The 23581-nt window shown below is 33.4% G+C and overlaps 1 protein-coding gene and 1 non-coding gene across 2 annotated transcripts; both read left to right on the forward strand.

The window, feature by feature from the left end:
• Positions 1-2671: 2671 nt before the first annotated feature.
• LOC132269311 (zinc transporter 6, chloroplastic) lies at positions 2672-4784 on the forward strand. The gene is made up of 2 exons (XM_059770462.1): positions 2672-3587; positions 4330-4784. The coding sequence occupies exons 1-2, from the start codon at positions 2874-2876 to the stop codon at positions 4642-4644; spliced, it is 1029 nt and encodes a 342-aa protein (XP_059626445.1). The 5' UTR covers positions 2672-2873; the 3' UTR covers positions 4645-4784.
• An 18723-nt stretch (positions 4785-23507) lies between these two features.
• TRNAI-UAU (transfer RNA isoleucine (anticodon UAU)) lies at positions 23508-23581 on the forward strand. The gene has a single exon. It is a non-coding gene; the product is annotated as a tRNA-Ile (tRNA).

Here is a 23581-nt window from a genome sequence, read left to right on the forward strand (position 1 = left end):
TACTAAAATTACTAAAAAAATGTATTATTGTCCCCCAAAATTTATTTTTGCCCTCACTTATCTTACTTCCTGGCTCCGTCGTCCCTGCTAGAAATCATATATATATATATATATATATATATATATTGAACATGATCAATCAAAGGTGAGTTATGAATAGTTATACTTACAGTTTTACACAAAATTTTAAATTGGTGAATTTGATTTTTGACATATCCAATAAAAATGCAAAAAATAATTATAAAGTTATAGTTATAATAAAAAAACCGATAGATAAGGAGAAGAAAAAAAAAAAAAAAAAATTCTCTTATTCATATATATAATAAATTTTTTTATTTTATTTTATCACTCCATGCATGAGCCTTAAGATTAATTTTTTGATTAATTTCATCGACACCCTCTCAAGTTTGGCTAAATATCACATTTAAATATTTTTCGAAAATAACTCACTTAGATCTAATTTTACTTTTCCGTCACTAACTAACAGTTAAAAACGTGCCAAAAAATAATTTTGCCCCTAACTTTTAAATTTCACTTATTTCAAAATATCAGTTAACTAAAATGACCCTTTTACCCCCGCCAAATGCACTCGAGTTGACTACAATTACAAATTTACAACACATAAAATTATGAATCAAAGTGACTGATGATGCAGACAACAGAATCCCATCAAAACGCTCTTGTTGAAATCTTGAAGAGAAGTTATTTATTGGTTGAATTCTTGAATTTCATCGTTCCAGGTACATACAAACACCCTTAAAAAAAAATCCTCAAATGTTGAAATCTCTAGCTATTTCCTCATGCCCCCATTTATTACTCTCTTTGATTTTGTAGATGATGGCGCCACATCATACTCTATGTGACACTATTTATTACTGAAAATACATCTAGTTAGTACTAATTGGACCATGTCAGGACCTGTCTGGCATTTCTCTAAAAAATCGATAGTCTCAAGCTACTAGGCCTGAAATCGCGAAGTTGAACTCGCAAGAGGATGGGTCTCGCCATCTTACCTCTCATGTGGAGGTACCCCGCTCCAGTCGAATGGGTCTCACCATCTTCTCTGAAGCTTTCTTCTGCAGAGGAAGCTTCAAACTTAACTGTTTCATCTCGAGCTCCTCCTGCATATGAGCTTGAGGCTTAAAGGGAGTATGGAAGCTCGGGACCAAAGAAGGCAAGTCCTAAGCAATTCCCTTATATCCTCTTACTTTGCGGGAATTTGAGTATCAGTGGTTAGATGGCTGAGTTCTAAGGATCCATCTCATCTCGAGTTCTACACAAGGGGGATGGAATTTTTAATACCCAATAGCTTAGTTCGAGTAGCAAAGATCACATAATACATTAAATATATCTTTTATAGAATTACCACGGAATAAAGAATGAGCTACCATTATAACCAAGAGTCCTTCCCTAATAAAGCGACTATTGGATAAAGAGGAAGTTAGTTCTCATGACCAAATGAAAGTATTATAAATAGGAATGAACCTCATCATTTAATGAGGTTGGAAAACATATACATCACCACAACTATGACTACGAAGAATAGTCTTCTAAGACTCGAGTTATCATAGGGTGTTAAACAAATATGCCCTCTCTCTCTCAATCTCCTTAACGGAGAATCCCTTGTGCTAACTTAGAGCTCCACTCAGTCTTTAATCTTAGCATTCCCGACGGACGTGAAACAATCTGCTCACATCTTCACGAACTATCATCAACAGGTTTTCATTGGAAGAAAATAACAGAGAAAGCCAAACATCAACTTGTGAGGAGTGAAAGAGGGTTTTAGCGGCGTAGAGGAGACTATGGTTGTGGTCACACCCAAACCCATCACCGCCACCGCCACCTGCACAAGAAACCCACCCATTAGATTGAATCAATCCATGCAATATATGGGTTTGCAGATAAAAAAACACCTTCATTCAATGAATTACTCATCCACTGGAATTATGAGATAGAACTTTGTTTCCACACAAAATGATGATTCCAAAACCTACAACCACCAAATTTCATGCCCAAGAAACCATAAACTCCAAAATTAAAATTCCCAAATCAAAATTGTAACTACACAGATTGATATATAAATCAAAATAATGGATCTTGAATTTGGGTCTCACCAAACTTGCTTAATTCTCAATATATATATATATATGAACCTGTTTGAAAAAACAGAAAGTATGCCGCGGATATTTTGATCTTTTAAATAATTTTATAAAGTTAAAAAGGGGATTTGACAAGATCAAATGGTAACAATGTCTTTTATCATGAAAAAAAAAAAAAAAAAAAAATTAGCATGACACAATTGTAAAATAACTTTTAAATTGTGATTGAAAAACGAATCAAATCTTTGTAATGTGAGTGAAGGTAATTTTTGAGAAGTGTTTCAATGTAGTATTTGTTTAAAATTGATGAAATGTTAATGAAATTAACCCTTTAAATTTTTTTTATATTTTAAAAACAGACAATTGTGCTGTATAAAATGAATAAAATCCATGACATGGAGTAATGGAAATCACACACATCACACTATTTCCAGTGACCATATCTTATCTGTCCTTTATTAAAAATTACCAGTGAAATTTCCAGTGACCATATCTTAATTGCAAAAGTGGCCCACATTGGACAGTGCCGTGTGATGACCGATCTAGCTGGGCCCATTGGGCCCACGCTATTTAAAAACCTATCCAACAGTCCAGCATCTCAGTGGACTACACACCATTACCAACCAAAAAGTCTTGTCTCTCTCTCTCTAAAACTAAAACAGTAGTCGTGAATACAAAGAACATTTCCTCTCTCTAAAACAGAATTTCACACACACTCTCTCTCCCCATCTGTACCTAAATTCCTACGCCAATATTTTCTTCTGGTACTGAGCCATGGCGGTGTGCGCGACCGACACGGCTCGAGAACTGGCGTGCAGAGACAGCCGAGCGGCGACGAACCTCAAGCTCATATCCATCTTCATCATCTTCTTCACAAGCGTCGTGGGAATAACGTTGCCGGTGATGCTGGCCCGCCTTTTTCACGGCAAGCCAGTGTACGACAAGGCTATCCTGATAATCAAGTGCTTCGCGGCCGGTGTAATTCTCTCCACCTCATTGGTCCACGTCCTTCCCGACGCATTCGACGCTCTCGCCAACTGCCAGGTGGCGTCACACCATCCGTGGAAGGACTTCCCGTTCTCCGGCCTCGTCGCGCTGATCGGAGTACTCGCGGCTCTGTTAGTGGACCTAACGGCGACTTCACACGTGGACAGTCACGGTCACGGTGAGAAGACGAGCGGTACTCATTACACGCCGATCACAGAAGAATTAACAGAGAATTGTAATAAATCGAAATCGAAATTGAAATCGGAGGAGGAGCGAGTGGAATCGGGCGAGTTGACGACGAGTTTGGAGGGAGACGAGTTGGTGAAGATGAAGCAGAGATTGGTGTCACAGGTGTTGGAGATAGGGATTATATTTCATTCGGTGATAATAGGGGTGACGATGGGGATGTCTCAGAATAAGTGCACCATAAGGCCGCTTGTTGCTGCACTCTCCTTCCACCAGATCTTTGAAGGGATGGGCCTCGGAGGTTGCATTGCTCAGGTCATAAATCAATATCATTATACTATAAATTACTAATACATTTATTTATTAATTTATTACAATTAAATTAATTTTTATATATATATATATTTATATTTATATTTTGATCACGTGTTATCGGGGGGTGCTGATTGGGACACTCACGTTGGCTGATTCAACTTGAGGATGCGCTATCCTTGTTACTTATTTCAAGAAGAAATGTCACGCGCCTCTAATTAAGACGGTTGGCGTCCAATATTGACCGAATCTGATATAGATTGCGTGAAAAATAATTATATTCTTCTACAGTAATACATAAACCGGTAGTATTGGTTGAAGTTGTTTGGGTCGATTGGGCCAGGTCCATGACTCACAAAAGCCCACCAACACTGCGGTGGATTGCACTTTGTGTCTGTGAGTGTTCAGCCCAACCACCTTTATTCATCCTTCATTAATAATGACCAACTTAAATGATATTGTCGCCTAATGCATGAATTTTTACTTTTTAACTTTTATTTTCTCTTTATGATATGCCAACTTTACCCTTGGGAACTAGCCCCTACAGAGAAGAAATTGGGTGGGGACCTCTTCTTGATTTTGATTTTTTTTTTTTTTTGTTTGGCCGAGCCTTGGAAGATCAGAATTTAAATGGTGTATTCTAATTGCATAGGTATAGCAATGACCGTGTACATCCGTCATATTCAATATCTTCTCCATCTTTCCTTAAAAGAAGTTGTCATCAAAATCTATTTATATATGACAGGCGGGTTTCAGCTTGGGAACAACAGCCTACATGTGCTTCATGTTTTCGGTGACCACACCAATGGGGATAGTGTTAGGGATGATCATTTTCTCGCTGACAGGCTACGACGACAGCAGCCCAAATGCCCTAATTCTGGAAGGGCTTTTGGGGTCCCTATCTTCAGGTATACTCATCTACATGGCACTCGTCGATCTCATAGCTCTCGACTTCTTCCACAACAAGTTGATGAGCTCTCAATCATGGTTGAAGAAGGCATCGTTCATTGCCCTTGCTCTTGGCTCTACTTCAATGTCTATCCTTGCTCTTTGGGCATGAATTTTGTACAAATTTGCAACACAAAAACTATGTCATTGGAAGCATAGCTTTGAACCCCATTTGAACTTTCCATTTATGTACGTTCAGAAACTATGTCATCATGTTGAATTTTATACATTAGGGACATTAATAACATAATAGTGACGTCAGTCTTTACTCACACAAATTATTTAAAGTTGTCAAAGATAAAAAAATCATCACCTACAGACAAATTTGCCATTTTCTGCACATTATTTGGGAATCGAGAGTATTTTCCAACTCCCAAAAAACACAAACCAAAGTGCACACGCATTACGCACATACTAATAATAAAGTTGGAAAAGGACTTGGCTAGCTGGACTAAGTGGACAATCTGTTGGACAGTCTTTCTTCAAGTGTCTTTATTAGTTATTGGTGTCAAAAAACTTTTTTCATTTTCTGGCGTGATATCACCTTTTTTTTCTTTTTTCTTTTTGGGCACTGAGCATGAAGTCGTGAACATTGTTGAAGTCTACACATAATCCACTAGCCAAACACTCGATATATTATTGCGTTCGTGTGTTTACATAACCGGAGCCTTAACTGATTGATAATATCTCTGGATTTACATGAATTTGCTGGGTTTTTATTTATTTATTTATTATTTTTTCTTCAAGAAAATTACATGAATTTGAGTTTGTTTACTAGTGAATGCATAAATATAATGTGATCTTGAAAACTTATTCAATCTTACGTGTCTTCTTTCTGTTGTATGATTAGATTCAAACACTAAATTGAAGGATGCTAAACAGTGCGCAATTATATACTGATATGTACCACTTCAATTAAGCTTAGTAAGTGTATTGGTGCCGTAGAAAATTTACTCAATATATTATTGGATTGTAGCCCGTGACATTATTCTTACTTATAATAAAATAACCAAACATTTGAATCGGAAATATATATATATATATATATATATATATATATATATATATATATATATATAAAATCCATTTCTTGTTTCATCTTTTGACATGGGAGAAGTAAGTTAGTGGGTTTCTCCCATTTCTTGTTACCAAGCATCTTCCTTTATTATTAATTAATGGTTGGTGTAGTTAAGGCTCTTCTCAATCAAAAATTGCTGAGCAGATCGCAAAGGATTGGAACCTACCAAGCTCATTCTATGAGGCATCCCATTCGAATATTTTCGTCAATTTCACCACCTGACCTGACCTCCAAACCTTTTACCAGGACCCTTCCATGGCTTCTCTGGCTTGTTCATCAGTTTCACGCCTATGTTTATGGAGGATTAGTTGTTAATCCGTGGGCCTCATACTGGAACAACATGTTTGGACAACCTAATGTAATGGATTGGTTTTTTTTTTTTTTTTTTTTCATTTTTTATTTTATTATTATTATTTTTACTACTATAAGTAAGTGTAAATTAAAGAGAAAATAAACTTTACATATTTACAAGGGCATCCCCCAGGCCAAAACGAGGGCCATTGGACCAGGAAACCCAGAGTACAGCTGGTCAAAAAACAAAGCCATACAAGCCCACCCAAATGAAATAGGCCCACCCTACATATTTATGGGTTCGTTTTTGGTCCGTGAAAATGGGCTAGTGTTTGTGGCCAGTGGCCATCATAGTAGTGGCCCTAGTGGGGTATGCCCCCATTATTTTTTAAGATTAATTTGACCAAATATCACATTGAAAACTCATTTCAAAAATTATTATCACTCACGTCTTTTTTTTACTCACATTGTAAAAGTTACTTTCCAGTGTACCATTTTTTTTTTTTGCACATCGTTACTGACTTTGTATTAACTTATTAAGTACTTGTTTAATGTATAAAATGACTTAACTACCTCCACATAACCCATGTTAAGTGACTAAAATACCCATTACCACCATGTACAGACTCATCAACTATCATCTCACCATGGCCACCACCACCAGTACTCACACAAGCACATATACACACATTCACACACCCACATATATCAACCACAGTTCCACAATACAATTTAAAACAATTAAACACAAATTCGATTTATTACAATTAAAAATAAATTATAATGACTTAGAATTAAAACAAGTTTAATAAGAGTTTCAAATTAATATATACATGGACAAATCCAAATTAGAGTAGGAAACTAATTATATGGGTGTGTGACTGTATTTAGTATGAACCCGTAATAGATTTATAGAAAATGGGTAGTCTAAAACTAATTATGTGTTTGTACATATTTAAAACTAATTATGTATATGTGTATACATATATATAGTATAAACCCATTCTGGGACCATCAATAAGAAGATCAAATGTCTTCCTTCTCTTATAGTAATCTTTAAAATAATTCCATTCAAATATTAAAGAACACCTCAATATTCTAAGTAACCCGGATTGCTAAAACTCTTGTTTTGTGTTCTATTATTACCTCAATTTCTGCGTGTTTATATATACATATCTATATCTATACTATTATTAAATGTGCAAAGTGTTTCAGTATTTTAGTATTTCAGTAGTTATTTATTAATTGATATAAATTCTATAAAACTCAAAATTACCTAATAAAATTCAAATTAATTCAAATTAACAAAATATAAAAAGAGTTTAATTCAAATTACAAAGTCCCACATTGGTTTTAAGTAAAAAAGATTGCATGAAAGCCTCTTATAAAAACTATAGAGCTAAAAAAATTATAATCATACCTTCTTGGTCTTTTGGCTATCCTTTCTTGGTCTTTTGGCTAAGACCTTTCTTGGTGTTTTGGCTAAGATCAAGTGTAGTACTCCTTCCCTGGTCTTTTGGCTAAGACCTTTTTTGGTCTTTTGGCTAAGATCAAGTGTAGTACTACTTTCTAGACCTTTGTTTGTGTCGGCCTTTTGACTAACCCTTCTTGGTCTTTTGGCTAAGACCTTTCTTGGTCTTTTGGCTAAGATCAAGTATAATACTACTTTCTAGGCCTTTGTTTGTGTCGGCCTTTTGGCTAACCTTTCTTGGTCTTTTGACTAAGACCTTTCTTGGTCTTTTGGCTAAGATTAAGTGTAGTACTACTTTCTAGGCCTTTGTCTTGGTCTTTTGGCTAAGACCTTTCTTGGTCTTTTGGTTAAGATCAAGTGTAGTACTACTTTCTAGGCCTTTGTCTTGGTCTTTTGGCTAAGACCTTTCTTGGTCTTTTGGTTAAGATCAAGTGTAGTACTACTTTCTAGGCCTTTGTCTTGGTCTTTTGGCTAAGACCTTTCTTGGTCTTTTGGTTAAGATCAAGTGTAGTACTACTTTCTAGGCCTTTGTTTATGTCAGCCGTTTGGCTAACCCTTCTTGGGCTTTTGGCTAAGACCTTTCTTGGTCTTTTGGCTAAGATCAAGTGTAGTACTACTTTCTAGGCCTTTGTTTGTGTTGGCCTTTTGGCTAACCTTTCTTGGTCTTTTGGCTAAGACATTTTTTGGTCTTTTGGCTAAGACCTTTCTTGGTCTTTTGGCTAAGACATTTTTTGGTCTTTTGGCTAAGACCTTTCTTGGTCTTTTGGCTAAGATCAAGTATAGTACTACTTTCTAAGCCTTTAGCTAATCTGTCTTGGTCTTTTGGCTAAGACCTTTCTTGGTCTTTTGGCTAAGATCAAGTGTATTACTACTTTCTAGGCCTTTGTTTATGTCGGCCTTTTGGCTAACCTTTCTTGGTTTTTTAGCTAAGACCTTTCTTGGTCTTTTGGCTAAGATCAAGTGTAGTACTACTTTCTAGGCCTTTGTTTGGGTTGGCCTTTTGGCTAACCTTTCTTAGTCTTTTGGCTAAGACCTTTCTTGGTCTTTTGGCTAAGATCAAGTGTAGTACTATTTTCTAGGCCTTTGTTTGGGTCGGCCTTTTGGCTAACCTTTCTTAGTCTTTTGGCTAAGACCTTTCTTGGTCTTTTGGCTAAGATCAAGTGTAGTACTACTTTCTAGGCCTTTGTTTAGGTCGGCCTTTTAGATAACCTTTCTTGGTCTTTTGGCTAAGACTTTTCTTGGTCTTTTGGCTAAGATCAAGTGTAGTACTACTTTTTAGGCCTTTGTTTGGGTCGGCCTTTTGGCTAACCTTTCTTGGTCTTTTGGCTAAGATCAAGTGTAGTACTACTTTCTAAGCCTTTGTTTGGATCGGCCTTTTGGCTAACCTTTCTTGGTCTTTTAGCTAAGACCTCTCTTGGTCTTTTGGCTAAGATCAAGTGTAATACTACTTTGTATTTCAGTATTTATTTATTAATTGATATAAATTCTATAAAACTCAAAATTACCTAATAAAATTCAAATTAACAAAATATAAAAAGAGTTTAATTTAAATTACAAAGTCCCACATTGGTTTTAAGTAAAAAAGATTACATGAAAGCCTTTTATAAAACTATAGAGCTAAAAAAATTATAATCACACCTTCTTGGCCTTTTGGCTAACCTTTCTTGGTCTTTTGGCTAAGACATTTCTTCATCTTTTGGCTAAGATCAAGTGTAGTATTACTTTCTAGGCCTTTGTTTGGGTCGGCCTTTTGGCTAACTTTTCTTGGTCTTTTAGCTAAGATCAAGTGTAATACTACTTTTTCGGTTTTTGTGTAAAGAGTTTCAGTATTTATTTATTAATTGATATAAATTCTATAAAACTCAAAATTACCTAATAAAATTCAAATTAATTCAAATTAACAAAATATAGAGAAATTAAGCACTCAAAAAGTTACGTACGTGAGCAAAATTAATTACATACTTGAAAGAACCTAAACAAGGTTAATTATATATAATTCATATATATATATATATATATATATATATATATATATATATATATATATATATATATTGACCGAGGCATATTATAAGAGTTTGTAATAATTGAGAACAAATATATTTCGATTCACTGGATTGGATGCAACTTTTTTTACAGAAAAAGAAAAACTATATATATTAACTGAGTGTAAAATATAAAAGCATGGTAGAATGCTTTTTCAAAGAAAATTTTAAAACGTTGTCGTTGTTGTTCAATTGTTTTTACTTGTGAAGACATCATGGAATGCTTCCAAGTTGCGGTATGTGTGTCACATGTAACCACGGGCAGAGAAAAAAACAGGTAGAGGTTAAGAAACATGTCTCCAATGAAAAATTTAATAACTTATGTTTTTGTCAAACCCTAAGAATAGCCAAACTGAGTCACCTTGCAGGCTTCTCCAATATATAAACTTTGAAATAACACATGGATTCATATGAAAACAACAAATAGAATTATTGCTTTTTTGTTGGGCTTTAGATTTGACTTACTCATAATTTACTTATTTTTAATAATTAATTTCAATCTCAAACTATTGAGTAACCCTAAATTGGGTAGTCAACTTATCTGATGGTAAAGGACTTTTGAATTCTCATGATTTAAACGACTTGGGAAGATGAGTTTTGAACTGAGGGAATGGGCTTTGTTTGGGTTGTTTTTAAGTGTTTTGGGGTTGTTTGGAACTTGGAAGCCTACGTATAAGGATGAGACAAGAATTGAAGGTGAAAGAAACTAATTCTCATGACTTAAAAGAACTCGGAAGATGAGTTCTAAAGCAGAGGATGGATTTGTTTGGTTTATTTGCATGTTTTTGCTATACTAAAATTCAAAAATATAATAATTAAAATTCAAATTATATTCAAAATTAAAATTAAAATTAAAATTATACTATACTACTACTACTAAACCTAACACGATTACAGCACACAAAATATAATAAATTATAATAACAGTCCCAGCAGGCTTTGTTTGGGTTGTTTTTAAGTGTTTTTGGGTTGGTTAGAACTTGGAAGCCTACGTATAAGGTTGAGTCAAGAATTGAAGGTGAAAGAATCTAATTCTCATGACTTAAAAGAACTCGGAAGAAGGGTTCTAAAGCAGAGGATGGCTTTGTTTGGTTTATTTGCATGTTTTTGCTATACTAAAATTCAAAACATATAATATTTAAAATTCAAATTATATTCAAAATTAAAATTAAAATTATACTATACTACTACTACTAAACCTAACACGATTGCAGCACACAAAATATAATAAATTATAATAATAGTCCCAACAGGAATGAATTCAAAACCTAACACAATTACAGCAGGAAAGGATTCATGGCGAGGGAGAAAAAGAGTCCATTTTGAATATTAATTAAATCTATATTCTCTCTATATATATAAGTCTTTTTTTGCCTTCATCTAATCACATCAATTTTCAAGGTAGGTGCATTGTTTTATTATTAATCTTATGTTTTGATCATGCATTGTTTTATTATATATATTGCTACATTTAAATGTATACAAAAATAAAATAAAAAAACCTAATCAATTGTCTTTCTCTTCTTCTTCTTCTTATTAATCTTATGTTTTGATCATGCATTGTTTTATTATATATATTGCTACATTTAATGTATACAAATATAAAAAAAAACCTAATCAATTGTCTTTTTCTTCTTCTTATTAGTCCAAATTTTGCCAAGATCGAAGCCTTTTTTTGCAAGGTACGTGTCACCCCCACTCCATATTAGTAGAGTAATTCGTTAATTTTTTATTATATCTATATATTTATGGATTGTAATTATAATTTTTTATTTATTAAATTTGAATATTGTTATTGTTCTTTTCCTAATATATATAAATATACATGATATATATGTTAAATTTACCATAGTTTTGATAAAAAGTCAGGAGAATTTGTCTTTTTCAATAAAATAACGCAAAGGAACGGTATATTATAAGAGTTTGTAATAATTGAGAACAAATATATTTTGATTGTTTGTAAATAGTTACATAAAAACAAAACTCTATAACGTTTGATTTAGGTTTTTTCTTTTCTTTCTCTCTACATAACTATAGACAACATATCTATTTTGATTGTTTTCACTGAATTTTTTTGATAATCATCTTCAAATAATTGAATTTTAGTAAAAAATTGTTAGAGTGGAGACTAATTATTTCATTAGGAAAAAATTAGATATGAACATCGTTCACTGGATTGGCTGCAATTTTTTTTACAAAAAAAGAAAATATATATATATATATATATATATATATATATATATATATTAAATTCAGATATGCTGTAAAATAGGAAAGAATAATTTCTATATCAAATAAAAAATAAGGAGAAAATAAAAAGATATGGAAATAAAGAAATAAAAAGAAAAAAATTAAAAAGAGAGAGACCAGATTAGCAAATTCTAAGGTTGTTTTTTTATTTTTTTTCATTGTCTCTCTAATGGTAAACATCTTTTACATTTTTTTATATTATAAAAGCATGTCTAACATATCTCTTTATCTATACATATGTTTAAATTTGTTAGTCACACTTGAATGGCACCCACACATAAACAAAATCAAAGAAGTTCAGACAATAAAAAATATTATGCAAATTTATCTACCGAGGAAAGACAGAAGAAGATTAAAGAAGTAACAGATGCAGCCAAAAGAAAAAAAATAGATGTCGAACAATCAACACATGTAGAAGAACAAAAGAGTTTAGATAATAGAAAATACTATACAAATTTATCTACCTAAAGACATGAGAGGATTAAAGAAGTCACATATGCAACCAAAAGAAAAAAAGGAGACATCGAACAATCAACACATGTAGAAGAACAAAGGAGTTTAGAACACAGCAAATACTATACAAATTTATCTACCGAGGAAAGACATAAGAGGATAAAAGACGTCACAGATGCAACCAAAAGAAAAAAAGGAGACGTTGAACAATCAACACATGTAGAAGAGCAAAGAAGTTTAGACAACAGGAAATGTTATGCAAATTTATCTACCGAGGAAAGACAGAAGAGGATTAAGGAAGTTAAAGATGCAGCCAAAAGAAAAAAAAGGAGACGTCGAACAATCAACACATGTAAAAAAACAAAGGAGTTCACACAATAGAAAATGTTATGCAAATTTATCTACTGAGAAAAGACAAAACAAAATTCAAGGTGTAACACATGCAAGAAAAAGAAGAAAGGGAGACATGGGATAATTATCCCATACACCATCTCAAGCGTTAAAGAAGGTTCCAAGTTGTTCTCACTGTCTTGCAAAGAAATTTGAACACGAGCCTCCGACTTTTTGTTGCTCAAATGGCGATGTACTCTTGTCCCAGATGAGTTGTACAAATTATTCACATCCTAAACTGATGCCTTCACGAAGGACTTTCGTCGATACATACGTGCATATAATAGCATTTTTTCTTTTACATCTTTCGGAGTCCGTTTTGACAAAAATCTCGCAACTATGAAGAGTGGTATATATACTTTCCGAGCACAAGGTTAAATATATCATGAATTACCCTCACTCTCAATATAAGACAGATCTCCATGTTACCTCCAGTTATACTTCTATGACACTGACAATGAGTTACAAAATATAATGAATATTTTAAATGACTCGAACTTGAGTTAACCTATTGTTGCAAAGTTGATGAACATATTGTCGTCAAATCCGTATGCTTAGTTCCTTCGTAGGTTAAAGGATATTCCCATTTCAGACAACCATGAAATTGTTATTAAAAATGATGTTCGACTTGATCAAAGGGTTTTCAATTCGCTAACAGCAGACCAAGTTGCAGTTGTTTGGATAGAAGGAGCATACCTTGACATGCGCTTAGAGCGTGACATAATTGTCGTTGCACACTACGGCAGAAAACACAGAGTGAGACACTATTTTGGATGTTATGATCCACTGCAATATCCTCTACTATTCCCATACAGTGAGATCGGATGGCATCGTAATATCAAGAATCGTCGTCAGCCTTACCCTGGGACAGATATTACACATGAAGATGATATCTTCGATGACTCCATTGTGACAGGATCTAGAGAAGGTAAATACAATTATCAATTTTGCTTTATTTATTTTAAAAATAAAACTCTCATATAATTCAAAATATCAATTTTTTTAACTCTTATACAAATTGAACACGTAGGTGCCGAAGGAAAGAGAGCTAAAAAAATTTCATGCAGACAATATTATTGTTACAAGCTTCAAATCCGCAACCAGGACTGATCAATTCTCTTATATGCCGGGAGATTGTTGCAACAATATAGTTTTGATATGTACATTAAGATTGAAACAACATGTTTGGATTACTATCGAACTGAACAATCACATATTCATGCCGAGCTATATCAAGGAATTGTTGATAGTGTTGTGGTCGGAGAAAATAGAGGAAATAATGTTAGGAAAAGAGTGGTTCTTCCTTCATCCTTCATTGGAGGGCCTAGGGACATGCGAAAGAGATATTATATATGATGCGATGTGTTTGGTTCAAAGATTTGGAAAGCCAGACCTTTTCATCACAATGACATGCAATCCTGATTGGAATGAGATCAAAGAGGAGCTGAAACTGGGACAATTAGCTCAGGATAGACCAGATTTAACAACAAGGGTGTTTCGAGCAAAGCTATATGACCTTAAACAATTATTTCAAAAACTCATATTTGGAAAAGTGGTTGCACATGTTTATGTGATTGAATTTTAAAAAAGAGGACTACCACATGCACACATGTTGCTTATATTTGAATCTGAGCATAAGATTACAAATGCAGCTCATTATGATAAGTTTGTTTGTGCCGAAATCACAAATGAGAATGAAAATCCAACACTTTATGCTAAAGTAGTTAAACACATGATGCATGGGCCTTGCGGAGATTTAAACGTAAAGAACGCTTGCATGAGGGATCGTAAATGTAAAAATCATTATCCTCGACAGTTCAATGAGCAAACGATACAAGGTCAAGATTGTTACCCTATATACAGAAGAAGAAAAGATAGTTTGACAGTTAGTGTGTGTAATACCCCTAATTTTAAAAAAGATATTCCTGGTATTTAATGGTATTTAATTTATTATTTAAGTGCATTTTATTTGATTATGTGTCATTATTTTTTTTTATTAGGTGCTTAATTGTTTTCTTTTGTGGTGATTTAATTTATTTAAATGATATTTATTTTTAGTTATTTGATTGGAATTACTTGTTAGTGTTTTAATTATTTAATTGGCATTAATGGTTTTAGTGTAATTGGTTTAGTTATTTGATTGGAATTACTTGTTAGTGTTTTAATTATTTAATTGGCATTAATGGTTTAAGTGTAATTGGATTAATTATTCTATGTGTGTCTTATTTTATGTGTGTCTTATTTGGTTTAATTGGGTTTACTAATTATTATTTTGTTCAATTAGATTATTTGTTAAGTATTTAATGGTGAATAGGGTAATTAGGTAAATACATCTAACTAGGGTTTTAATTACAGTATAAATTAGGGTTTTATATTATAGCCGTCGTAGGTTTCTACGTTAATTGGATGGGCCGGTTAGGATTGTGAGTTGGACTTAAATGAACCTAAGGTTTAGGAAAACTCTATAAGTATAAGGTAGACGTCTGTGTAGGGTTTTTTTAAACAAAGCACACGTTTTGTGGAAGTGGAGAAGGAAAAACGCAGTTTTTCACATTCTGCCCAGATTTCATCAAACATCCGATCCCGCTTCGTCCATGGTTCGATCGAGCTAAATTTTGGAGGAGAGGTTCACAACTCAGTGACGCACAATCTGACGGTGGAGATCAGAGTTTGACCTCGGGAACAGTGATTCGTACTCGTGAACAGTAACTGGGTCACATAGGTTTTTTTTCCATTCTGCCCAGATTTCATCAAACATCCGATCCTGTTTTGTCCGTGGTCCGATCGAGCTGAAATTTGGAGGATAGGTTCATGACTCAGTGTCGCACAATCTGAATGGTGGAGATCAGATTTTGAGTTCGGGAATAGTGTTTCGTACCCATGAACAGTAACCGGGTTTTGCAACTCGCCGGGATTTTTTAAGAAGACGACGTTGAAACTTTGAACAAAAGTTTCTGAGGCAAGATTCTATCCTTACTCTTTCCCTTAGGCTTCATACTCTTTGCACTCTTAAATGATTCCAGGATTAATGAAGATTAAACCAAACTAAAATGATATCTGTTTTGCTATGAAACTGGTAGTTACAGTAGTGTTGTATGCTTGTTCAACCTAGACTAAGCATGTTTGTGGATGCATTGTGGTTCTGTGGTTCACGTTTTTCCTTACCACTGCTAGTATAAATTATTGGAATGATGGGTCTAGATGATAGCTATCTTAACTTCTGTAATAGCAACTGTTGGAACTTAAATACTAGGAGGATTTGAGTTTAACACTAGATCGGTTTTGTGGAACACTATAATTTGGGCCTGTCTACATACATACTGTGAATATTGTTTTGATACTTACATTATCACAGTTAGTATCAACTGTGGAGGTTAGGATTTTGTGATACATACCCTACATATCTGTATGTCATTTGTAAGGTGTTAAATGGAAGTTTTAATTAATTCTGTCTTTATATCAGACTAAAGGGAACAACTTAAATTGGGCATGTATATGTTGTTGTTGTGACCCTGTTTATCAATGCTTATTTTATCACTGCTAACATTGAATGTTGGATGTTGGAATTTAGTTGATATATACTTGATTTATTGGTATTATTGACTACTGGAGGATTGGAAAGTAGGCACCGGTATGAGACAGTGACATACTAAGGATGGGTTTGGTTTTTAAAGCAATACTATTACCCACCTACTTGGAATAAGGATGGGATTAACTAAAAGTTAAGTCCCGTGGATTTGTATTGTCATGGCAACTACTTGTTGAGCAGCAATACCAGGGATTTTGGATGGATTTTATATATGTACTGTTATGGTGCCTCGGTATGAGCTTGAGCCTCAGGACCGATGGCTAGGGAGCGTATATGCATCGGGATGTGTAGCTGGCTACGATGGTTGGAGGTGTACCCTGTTTAGGTATAGGTACATATGCCCACTTCGTGTGCGTTTTAGCATGTTACCTCTATTCAGGTTGAGACCGGCCTGTAGTCCAGTGAGAGTCCTTTAGTGTGACTATATATATATTTACGGACTATCAGCTATTGTTGAATTGTTTAGGATGTACATGCGTATCGGGCTTCTGTTTGGATTGTAGTAGTATAGAACTTGCGCCTGGGCCTGACCCACTTCTATTTTTTCAGGTACACGATAGTTCCAGGCTTAGACGTGTTCATGCTGAGCAGAGGTCTCTATTCACTCTTCCGACGATGTAGGCTCTCTCTATAGTTTTATTTCTGGATGTTTATTACAGTTGTTCTATCTTCCGTTTAGATGTTTAATAGGGGTCCACTAGAGATGGATTCCTAAGTTGTAAACTGATGAAGTTTTGGAGTTTGGGTTTGATGGATTTTAATAATTATAATATTTTACAGATTCTATTTTTAGTTCCTTCCAGTTTTAATTTCATTTCTTAATTTATTTTGTATTCCGTGTTCATTATAAAATATTAATTGTTTGATATTCCCTCGGATTTGGGCCTGGGCCTGATCAACCCGTGTCTCGGATCTGAGGGGTATCACAGTGTGCGTAATGCAACTTTAGATAATAAATGGGTTGTTCCCTATAATCCATATCTTCTGCAGAGGTACGACTGTCATATTAATGTTGAGATATGTTTAGGGTTGTCAGCAGTCAAGTACCTTTATAAATATATTTACAAAGGGCATGATCGAGCTGCAGTTTACTTATCAAACACTGATGGTGATGACATTATTGATGAAATAAAAGACTATCAAGAGGCAAGGTGGGTATCACCACATGAAGCAATGTGGAGAATTTTTGAGTTCAATTTAAATGAGATACATCCTTCTGTTATCAACCTTCAGTTGCATCTCCCTAATAAATATATGATATGGTATTGGGAAAAGCAGAATCTCGAATATGTAGTTCGTTCCGATAGTGTATCACAGACAATGTTAACTGAATTCTTCCATCTAAATTCCTCGTGCGAAGAATCTAGAGCTTTTCTGTATAGAGAAATCCCAAAGCATTTTGTGTGGAATAAGTAAACCAAGTGCTGGACTGTTAGAAAAACAAAAGAGGTAATCGGGAGAGTCAACGCAGCCAACCCTTCTGAAGGAGAACAGTACTACTTGAGAGTGTTATTGAACCACGTGCGTGGACCAACATCGTATGCCGATCTATTAACTGTTAATGGGGAGAAATGTCCGACATTTAAAGAATCAGCACAAATAAGGGGTCTTCTTGAAAGCGACAACAGCATTGTAGAATATCTTGACGACGCCGTGTGCTTTCAAATGCCAACGGCACTCCGCCGGCTTTTTGTTAATCTACTGGTTTATTGTGAGCCCAGCAATGTCAGAAAATTATGGGATGACTATGTTGATGTAATGTCAGAAGATTTTCCATGCACAAGTACTTCATCTGCAAGTTATCGAGCCAATGAAGCTCTTAAGAGTATAGATGGCTACTTAATAAGCATGGGGCAAAGTGTAAAACAATTCAACCTGCCAAATATAGTGTTCCGTGATGTACGTAATCACAGTTCTACCAAAGAGATTGACGATGAATATGCCATTGTTACGCCTTCTGAAGATTATAATGCTGTAGCGACTTTAAACGCTGAACAAAAGAATGCATAAGATATGATAGTGGAATGTGTTCTCTCAAACAAACCCGACATCTTCTTCATTGATGGCCCGGGTGGAACTGGGAAAACATATCTATATCGTGCAATACTAGCAAAGGTCAGGTCCGAAAAAAAGATAGCTTTTGTAACTGCTTCTTCAGGAGTCGCATCTTCTATTTTACCTGGTGGCAGGACCGCACATTCGAGATTTAAAATTCCAATATTAGCAAACGAGTCCGCAGTTTGCAACATTTCAAAGCAAAGTTCAATAGCAGAGCTAATGCGTAAAGCAAGTGTCATTATTTGGGATGAAGCACCAATGGCTAAACGTTATGCAATTGAGGCAGTTGACAGGACTCTCCAAGATCTCCTTGGTACCACGGAACCTTTTGAAGGAAAAGTAGCAGTCTTTGGTGGAGACTTTTGACAAGTATTGCCTGTTGTACCTCGAGGGACCCGGGCTGAAACAATTGGAGTAAGTTTGGTAGAATCGTACTTGTGGAAGAAAATGAAAAAGATACAGCTGAAATAGAATATGAGAGCAAGAACTGATCCTTCATTTGCAGATTTTCTACTACGTGTTGGCAGTGGGGAAGAACCAGTTCTGGTGGACAACATGATCAAGTTGCCAGATGAGATAGTAATAAAATCTACAAATGAGGAGGATTTAGAAAAAGAATTGAGAAATGCCGTTTTCCCCCACCTCTTCGAAAATGCACACTCGGCGGAATATATTACAAATCGAGCAATTTTGGCAACCAAAAATGATTTCGTTGACAAATTGAATGAGAATCTTATTAAACAATTCCCAGGCGAACCCACTACGTATTATAACTTTGACAAAGCTACTGATGATACGGGGACCTATTACCAAGAAGATTTCCTTAATTTATTGGCTCCAAATGGCCTCCCGCCACATAAGTTAATGTTAAAAGTCGATTGTCCTATAATGTTGCTGAGAAATTTGGATCCGACAAATGGATTGTGTAATGGTACCAGGTTCATCTGTTGTGGAACAAAGGCCAATGTGATCAATGCAGAAATCAGCCATGGACAACATGTTAGAAAACAAGTACTAATTCCAAGAATACCTCTATGCCCGGCAGAGAATGAAGCTACGCCTTTCCATTTTACACGAAAACAGTTTCCAATCCGGTTGAGTTTTGCAATGACAATAAATAAGGCACAGAGCCAAACAATTCCTTATGTTGGAGTTTATCTACCTGAGCACGTGTTCTCCCATGGACAATTATATGTCGCACTATCTAGAGGAACTTCAATGTTAACTACTAAAGTACTTGTTAAGAAGGATCAAACAAACATTAGAGGTGGTACATATACTAAAAATGTTGTCTATAAGGAGGTTCTCCAGTCTAAAAGGTAAGGATACACCCACTTTAATATCCATGCCTTCCCATTTCACTACCAATTATTAAAATATTTAAATCTTTCACTCACAATTTTATTCTTTTAAAAACATAAAAAAATATCAACTTCGATTTAACTTACTATTGATGTATATATATATATTTTTTTTCATTTCTATTTTGATACTCAATCATTCTTATTTCACAATTTTATTTTTAATTTTTACTTTCTTTAACATTAATTCTTTTTCTTTTCATCATACAGAAACAGTCATGAAAATGAAGAAAGGTCACCAAAGCTTTGAGTTAATAAATTCACTTGTTAGTTTAAAAACAGAATCGATAATAAAAGTAGTTGTACTTCAAAGAGCAATCGAGGAATACACATCAGGAACAATGTTGAAAGTAGCTCTGATGGATAATGATGTAAGTATACCATCGGCTATTTCTGTTAGTTTCATTAAATGCATCTATATTTGTATGGCAACATTATTATTTAATGATCTTATTAATCCATTTACACATCTTTTTTACTCTTTCAGGGAACACAAATTCAAGGTGTCTTATTTAACGAGTTCGTCACCAAATTCAGTGATTCACTATTGCTTCACAAGACATACAGAATTTCTAATGTAACTGTAAAAGACGTTAATCCTATATATAGGAGTGTGCACAAGGAGTATGAATTGAAGTTTCTTAATAATACCTCAATTGAAGTTGAAGAGCTTGAAGTAGTAAGTTTAGAAACAATAAACTTTAATTTTGTGGACTTCAAGGAGCTGAACAAGTATACTGATGCAAAAGAAAATATGGGTTAGTTTTCGTTTAATTCTCAACTCTCCATATATATGTTCTCTCTTGAACACATATAAAATTAAAATTAAAATTTTTTATTTTTTATTTTATTTTTAATCTGGCTATATGTTTTGGGAATTGTTATTGAGGTATCTCCTACATTGAACATATGTAAAAAGAACACCAAATGCACAACCAAAAAGCGGGAAGTCATTATAATGGATATAAGGTACGTCATTACTATATTACATATATGATCATAATTATGCCTATATAATATAATGACTAAAGTAATTAATCTTTATTATAGTTCAAGGACAACTATTTTGACGTTATGGGAGGATCTTGCTGAGAATGAAGGAAACTTTATCATGGAACTAATACAAGAAAGACCTATTATCACAGTTACACATGTGGCAATCAACACATAAGGTAAATTATCATACAAATTGATACTATTTACATTATATATTATTAAGTAAATCTATAATAACAAATTTTTACAAATAATATTGTTATATTCCAGGTCTGTCTCTTCAAACGCAAAAAGGATCTACATTGCAAATCAATACGGATATTGAAAGTGTCAAAGCATTAAGACATTGGTTCGTTATTCATTCCAACTTCTTTTACATTATATATATATTCATAAAGCTATATGTAATCTTTTTCTTTGAGCATGTTCATATATAACTAAACATATATGTCAGATGATATTTGTTTTTATATTTTTATATTGCAGACTTCTTGATGCAAAATATACACTATTTGTAGAAAGAGAACATGTTTTTCTGTTTTATTTATTTAATTATTTTACAAGATAATTTATATGTGGACAAGTCCAAGGAGAACATTAATAACAAAGATATAAGAAGTTTGATTTCCAGTACAAAAGATCAAAAATTCAATGGTGCTGAAAAAGTTAAACTTGAAGACATAATAAGAAAATCGACAATGTCCTTTGAGGTATTAAATTTCAGTATATTTCTTAATCTTTCTTAATTGTATATCACATTTTTAGATTCAATTCATATATTGAGAAGTTAATTTTTGTTGTACAACCTGCAGAAAACAAATTACTGTTTCGAAGTAACAATTCAAAATGTCGTTAATGACCGCGAACCGTGGTACGACACCTGTGAGAAATGCAACAAGAAAATAAAAGTTGAAAAAGATAGAATATACTGTCCTCGATGCAACACAACAGACCTAAAATGCATTCAAAAATATTATTATATCCTAAAACCTTATTATTGTATTTATTTCAATGGTTTAATAATATTACAAATACATAATTCTTTGTTTTCACTCATATGCAAATTCATGATGATAATTAAAGTGCGAAGTATGGAACATATTGCAACACTTGCAACCCTAACAATGTTCAAAGATTGCCAAACATTAATAAATTGTTCACTATATGATTTACTACAATTACAAATTGAGGTAATTTCCCACCCTTATTCATAAAATTTTAATTAAATTTAAAAAAAATACTTGAATTTCTCAATAGCTCTAAATTATATTTCTTCTTTCTACAGGATATGGATGAATTCAGCAACAAAGTGACAAGCTGTAAAGGGAAATCTTTTATTTTTCTGGTGAAGATAGACAATACTCAACAGCAAGTCGTGAAAACTTATTTTGCGGTGGAAGAATTAAAAGAATTGACACTTGACAATGATTCATTTCATAAAGAAATGATATATGCAAAAAAGATAAAAATTGATAAATAAATAACTGAGGAATACCTTTATTTTCAAACAGTTATAGTTTTGGATTTTCTAATGTATTTTGTTTCTTTTGAGGTGACAATTATTACAATCTAAACATTGTTGGTACCCTTTCGGATTTTATAATATATAGAATTTTTATATAGTATTTATTTATGAATGTTTTGTAAATTATAGAATTTTAATTTTCATATATTTTTTTAAATGTTTATAGTTTTCATTCATTCATTAATAAAAAACCTTATTTTGTTTCTTTTGAGGTAACAATTATTACTTTTTAAACATTGTTCATATGAATACTTTTATTTTCAAAGAGTTATAATTTAAGAATTCATTAAGGTGACAATTATTACTCTCTAAACATTGTTCATATGAATACTTTTATTTTCAAAGAGTTATAGTTTAGGAATTCATTTAGATGACAATTAATACACTCTAAACATTATTGATAAAACATTCAACACGTGCATCGCACGTGCATTTTACTAGTATATATATGTGTGTGTGTGTGTGTGTGTGTGTGGAGAAAGGTTGTTGGGAAGATGATGATAGAAGTCCTTTTACATTGATGATAATTTGAAATAAATAGTATTAAAAATTTGGGATAAAATTGTCTTTTTACATGTTTTTAACGGTGTAATTGACTAAAAAGTAAAATTGAACTTTAGTGATATTAATTTTCGAAAGGTATTTTATTTCAACTATATCTTATTTATTTATCCTGTGATATTTGGTCAAACCTAAGAGAATATTAATAAAATAAATCCTATTTTTTATATCAATGATATCTTATTTATTTACCAAAAATAAATAACTGAGATATTCTGAGATCCTATTTTATTTAAAGTTGATAAGAGAGTCCTTGTTGGACTCTATCCTTTGAAATCCTACCCCACAAAAAATTATAAAAAAATAAAAAATGAAAATAAAAAAAGAAAAAGAAAAGAAGAAGAGATCGGACATTGCAGCAGTATTCAAAATTTTTACAGCAATATATAACTTTCTTCCACTGTGTGCCTGCTCATGTTCAGTTGCATTGCTGGCATCGATCTGACACTTGTAATATATCCCAGGTGAGTCTCAAAGTCGTCTTCTGTGTTTCTTCAAACCAGTGAGATGTTACTCTAATGAAATCAAGAGATCATCCTAGGTGATAACCACAGTTGCTAAAGCCTTGAAGTTGGCAGTTAATGTACCTTTCTGTATAAACCAAAAAAAAAAATAATAAAAAAAAATAGAAAAATAAAAAATCATTATAAATGAGGTACGTAGGATCAAATACAGAGACTAATGAACAGGTAATCAAATGGTTTTTACATGAGGCATGCCTCCTTTTCTGCCTTTTATTGTCTGTTTTGTTGCAATGAAAATTTGCTTAGGAAAAAAACAACAATTGGTTGATTGGTTTGTTAATGATTCGTATAATTTTATTTTTTTGCTTTAATCAAATAAAAGTTAAATTATAGTTATACCATAATTACTTTAAATAATAGATACTTTAAAGAACTTACAAGAAGGTCCCGTAGCTCAGTTGGTTAGAGCGTTGGTCTTATGAGCCGAAGGTCGCGGGTTCGAGCCCCGCCGGGACCA

Source organism: Cornus florida, unplaced genomic scaffold (assembly GCF_030987335.1).
Source record: "Cornus florida cultivar Cherokee Brave unplaced genomic scaffold, ASM3098733v1 CherokeeBrave_3.0.0_Hap2_Chr08, whole genome shotgun sequence".
NCBI classification, from domain to species: domain Eukaryota; kingdom Viridiplantae; phylum Streptophyta; class Magnoliopsida; order Cornales; family Cornaceae; genus Cornus; species Cornus florida.

What these genes read in the sequence shown, in the direction of transcription:
- LOC132269311 (XM_059770462.1), top strand. Translation starts at nt 2,874, where the DNA reads ATGGCGGTGTGCGCGACCGACACGGCTCGAGAACTGGCGTGCAGAGAC. An exon ending in TCGGAGGTTGCATTGCTCAG is followed by an intron (nt 3,588 to 4,329) that starts GTCATAAATCAA and finishes TATATATGACAG; the next exon opens with GCGGGTTTCAGCTTGGGAAC.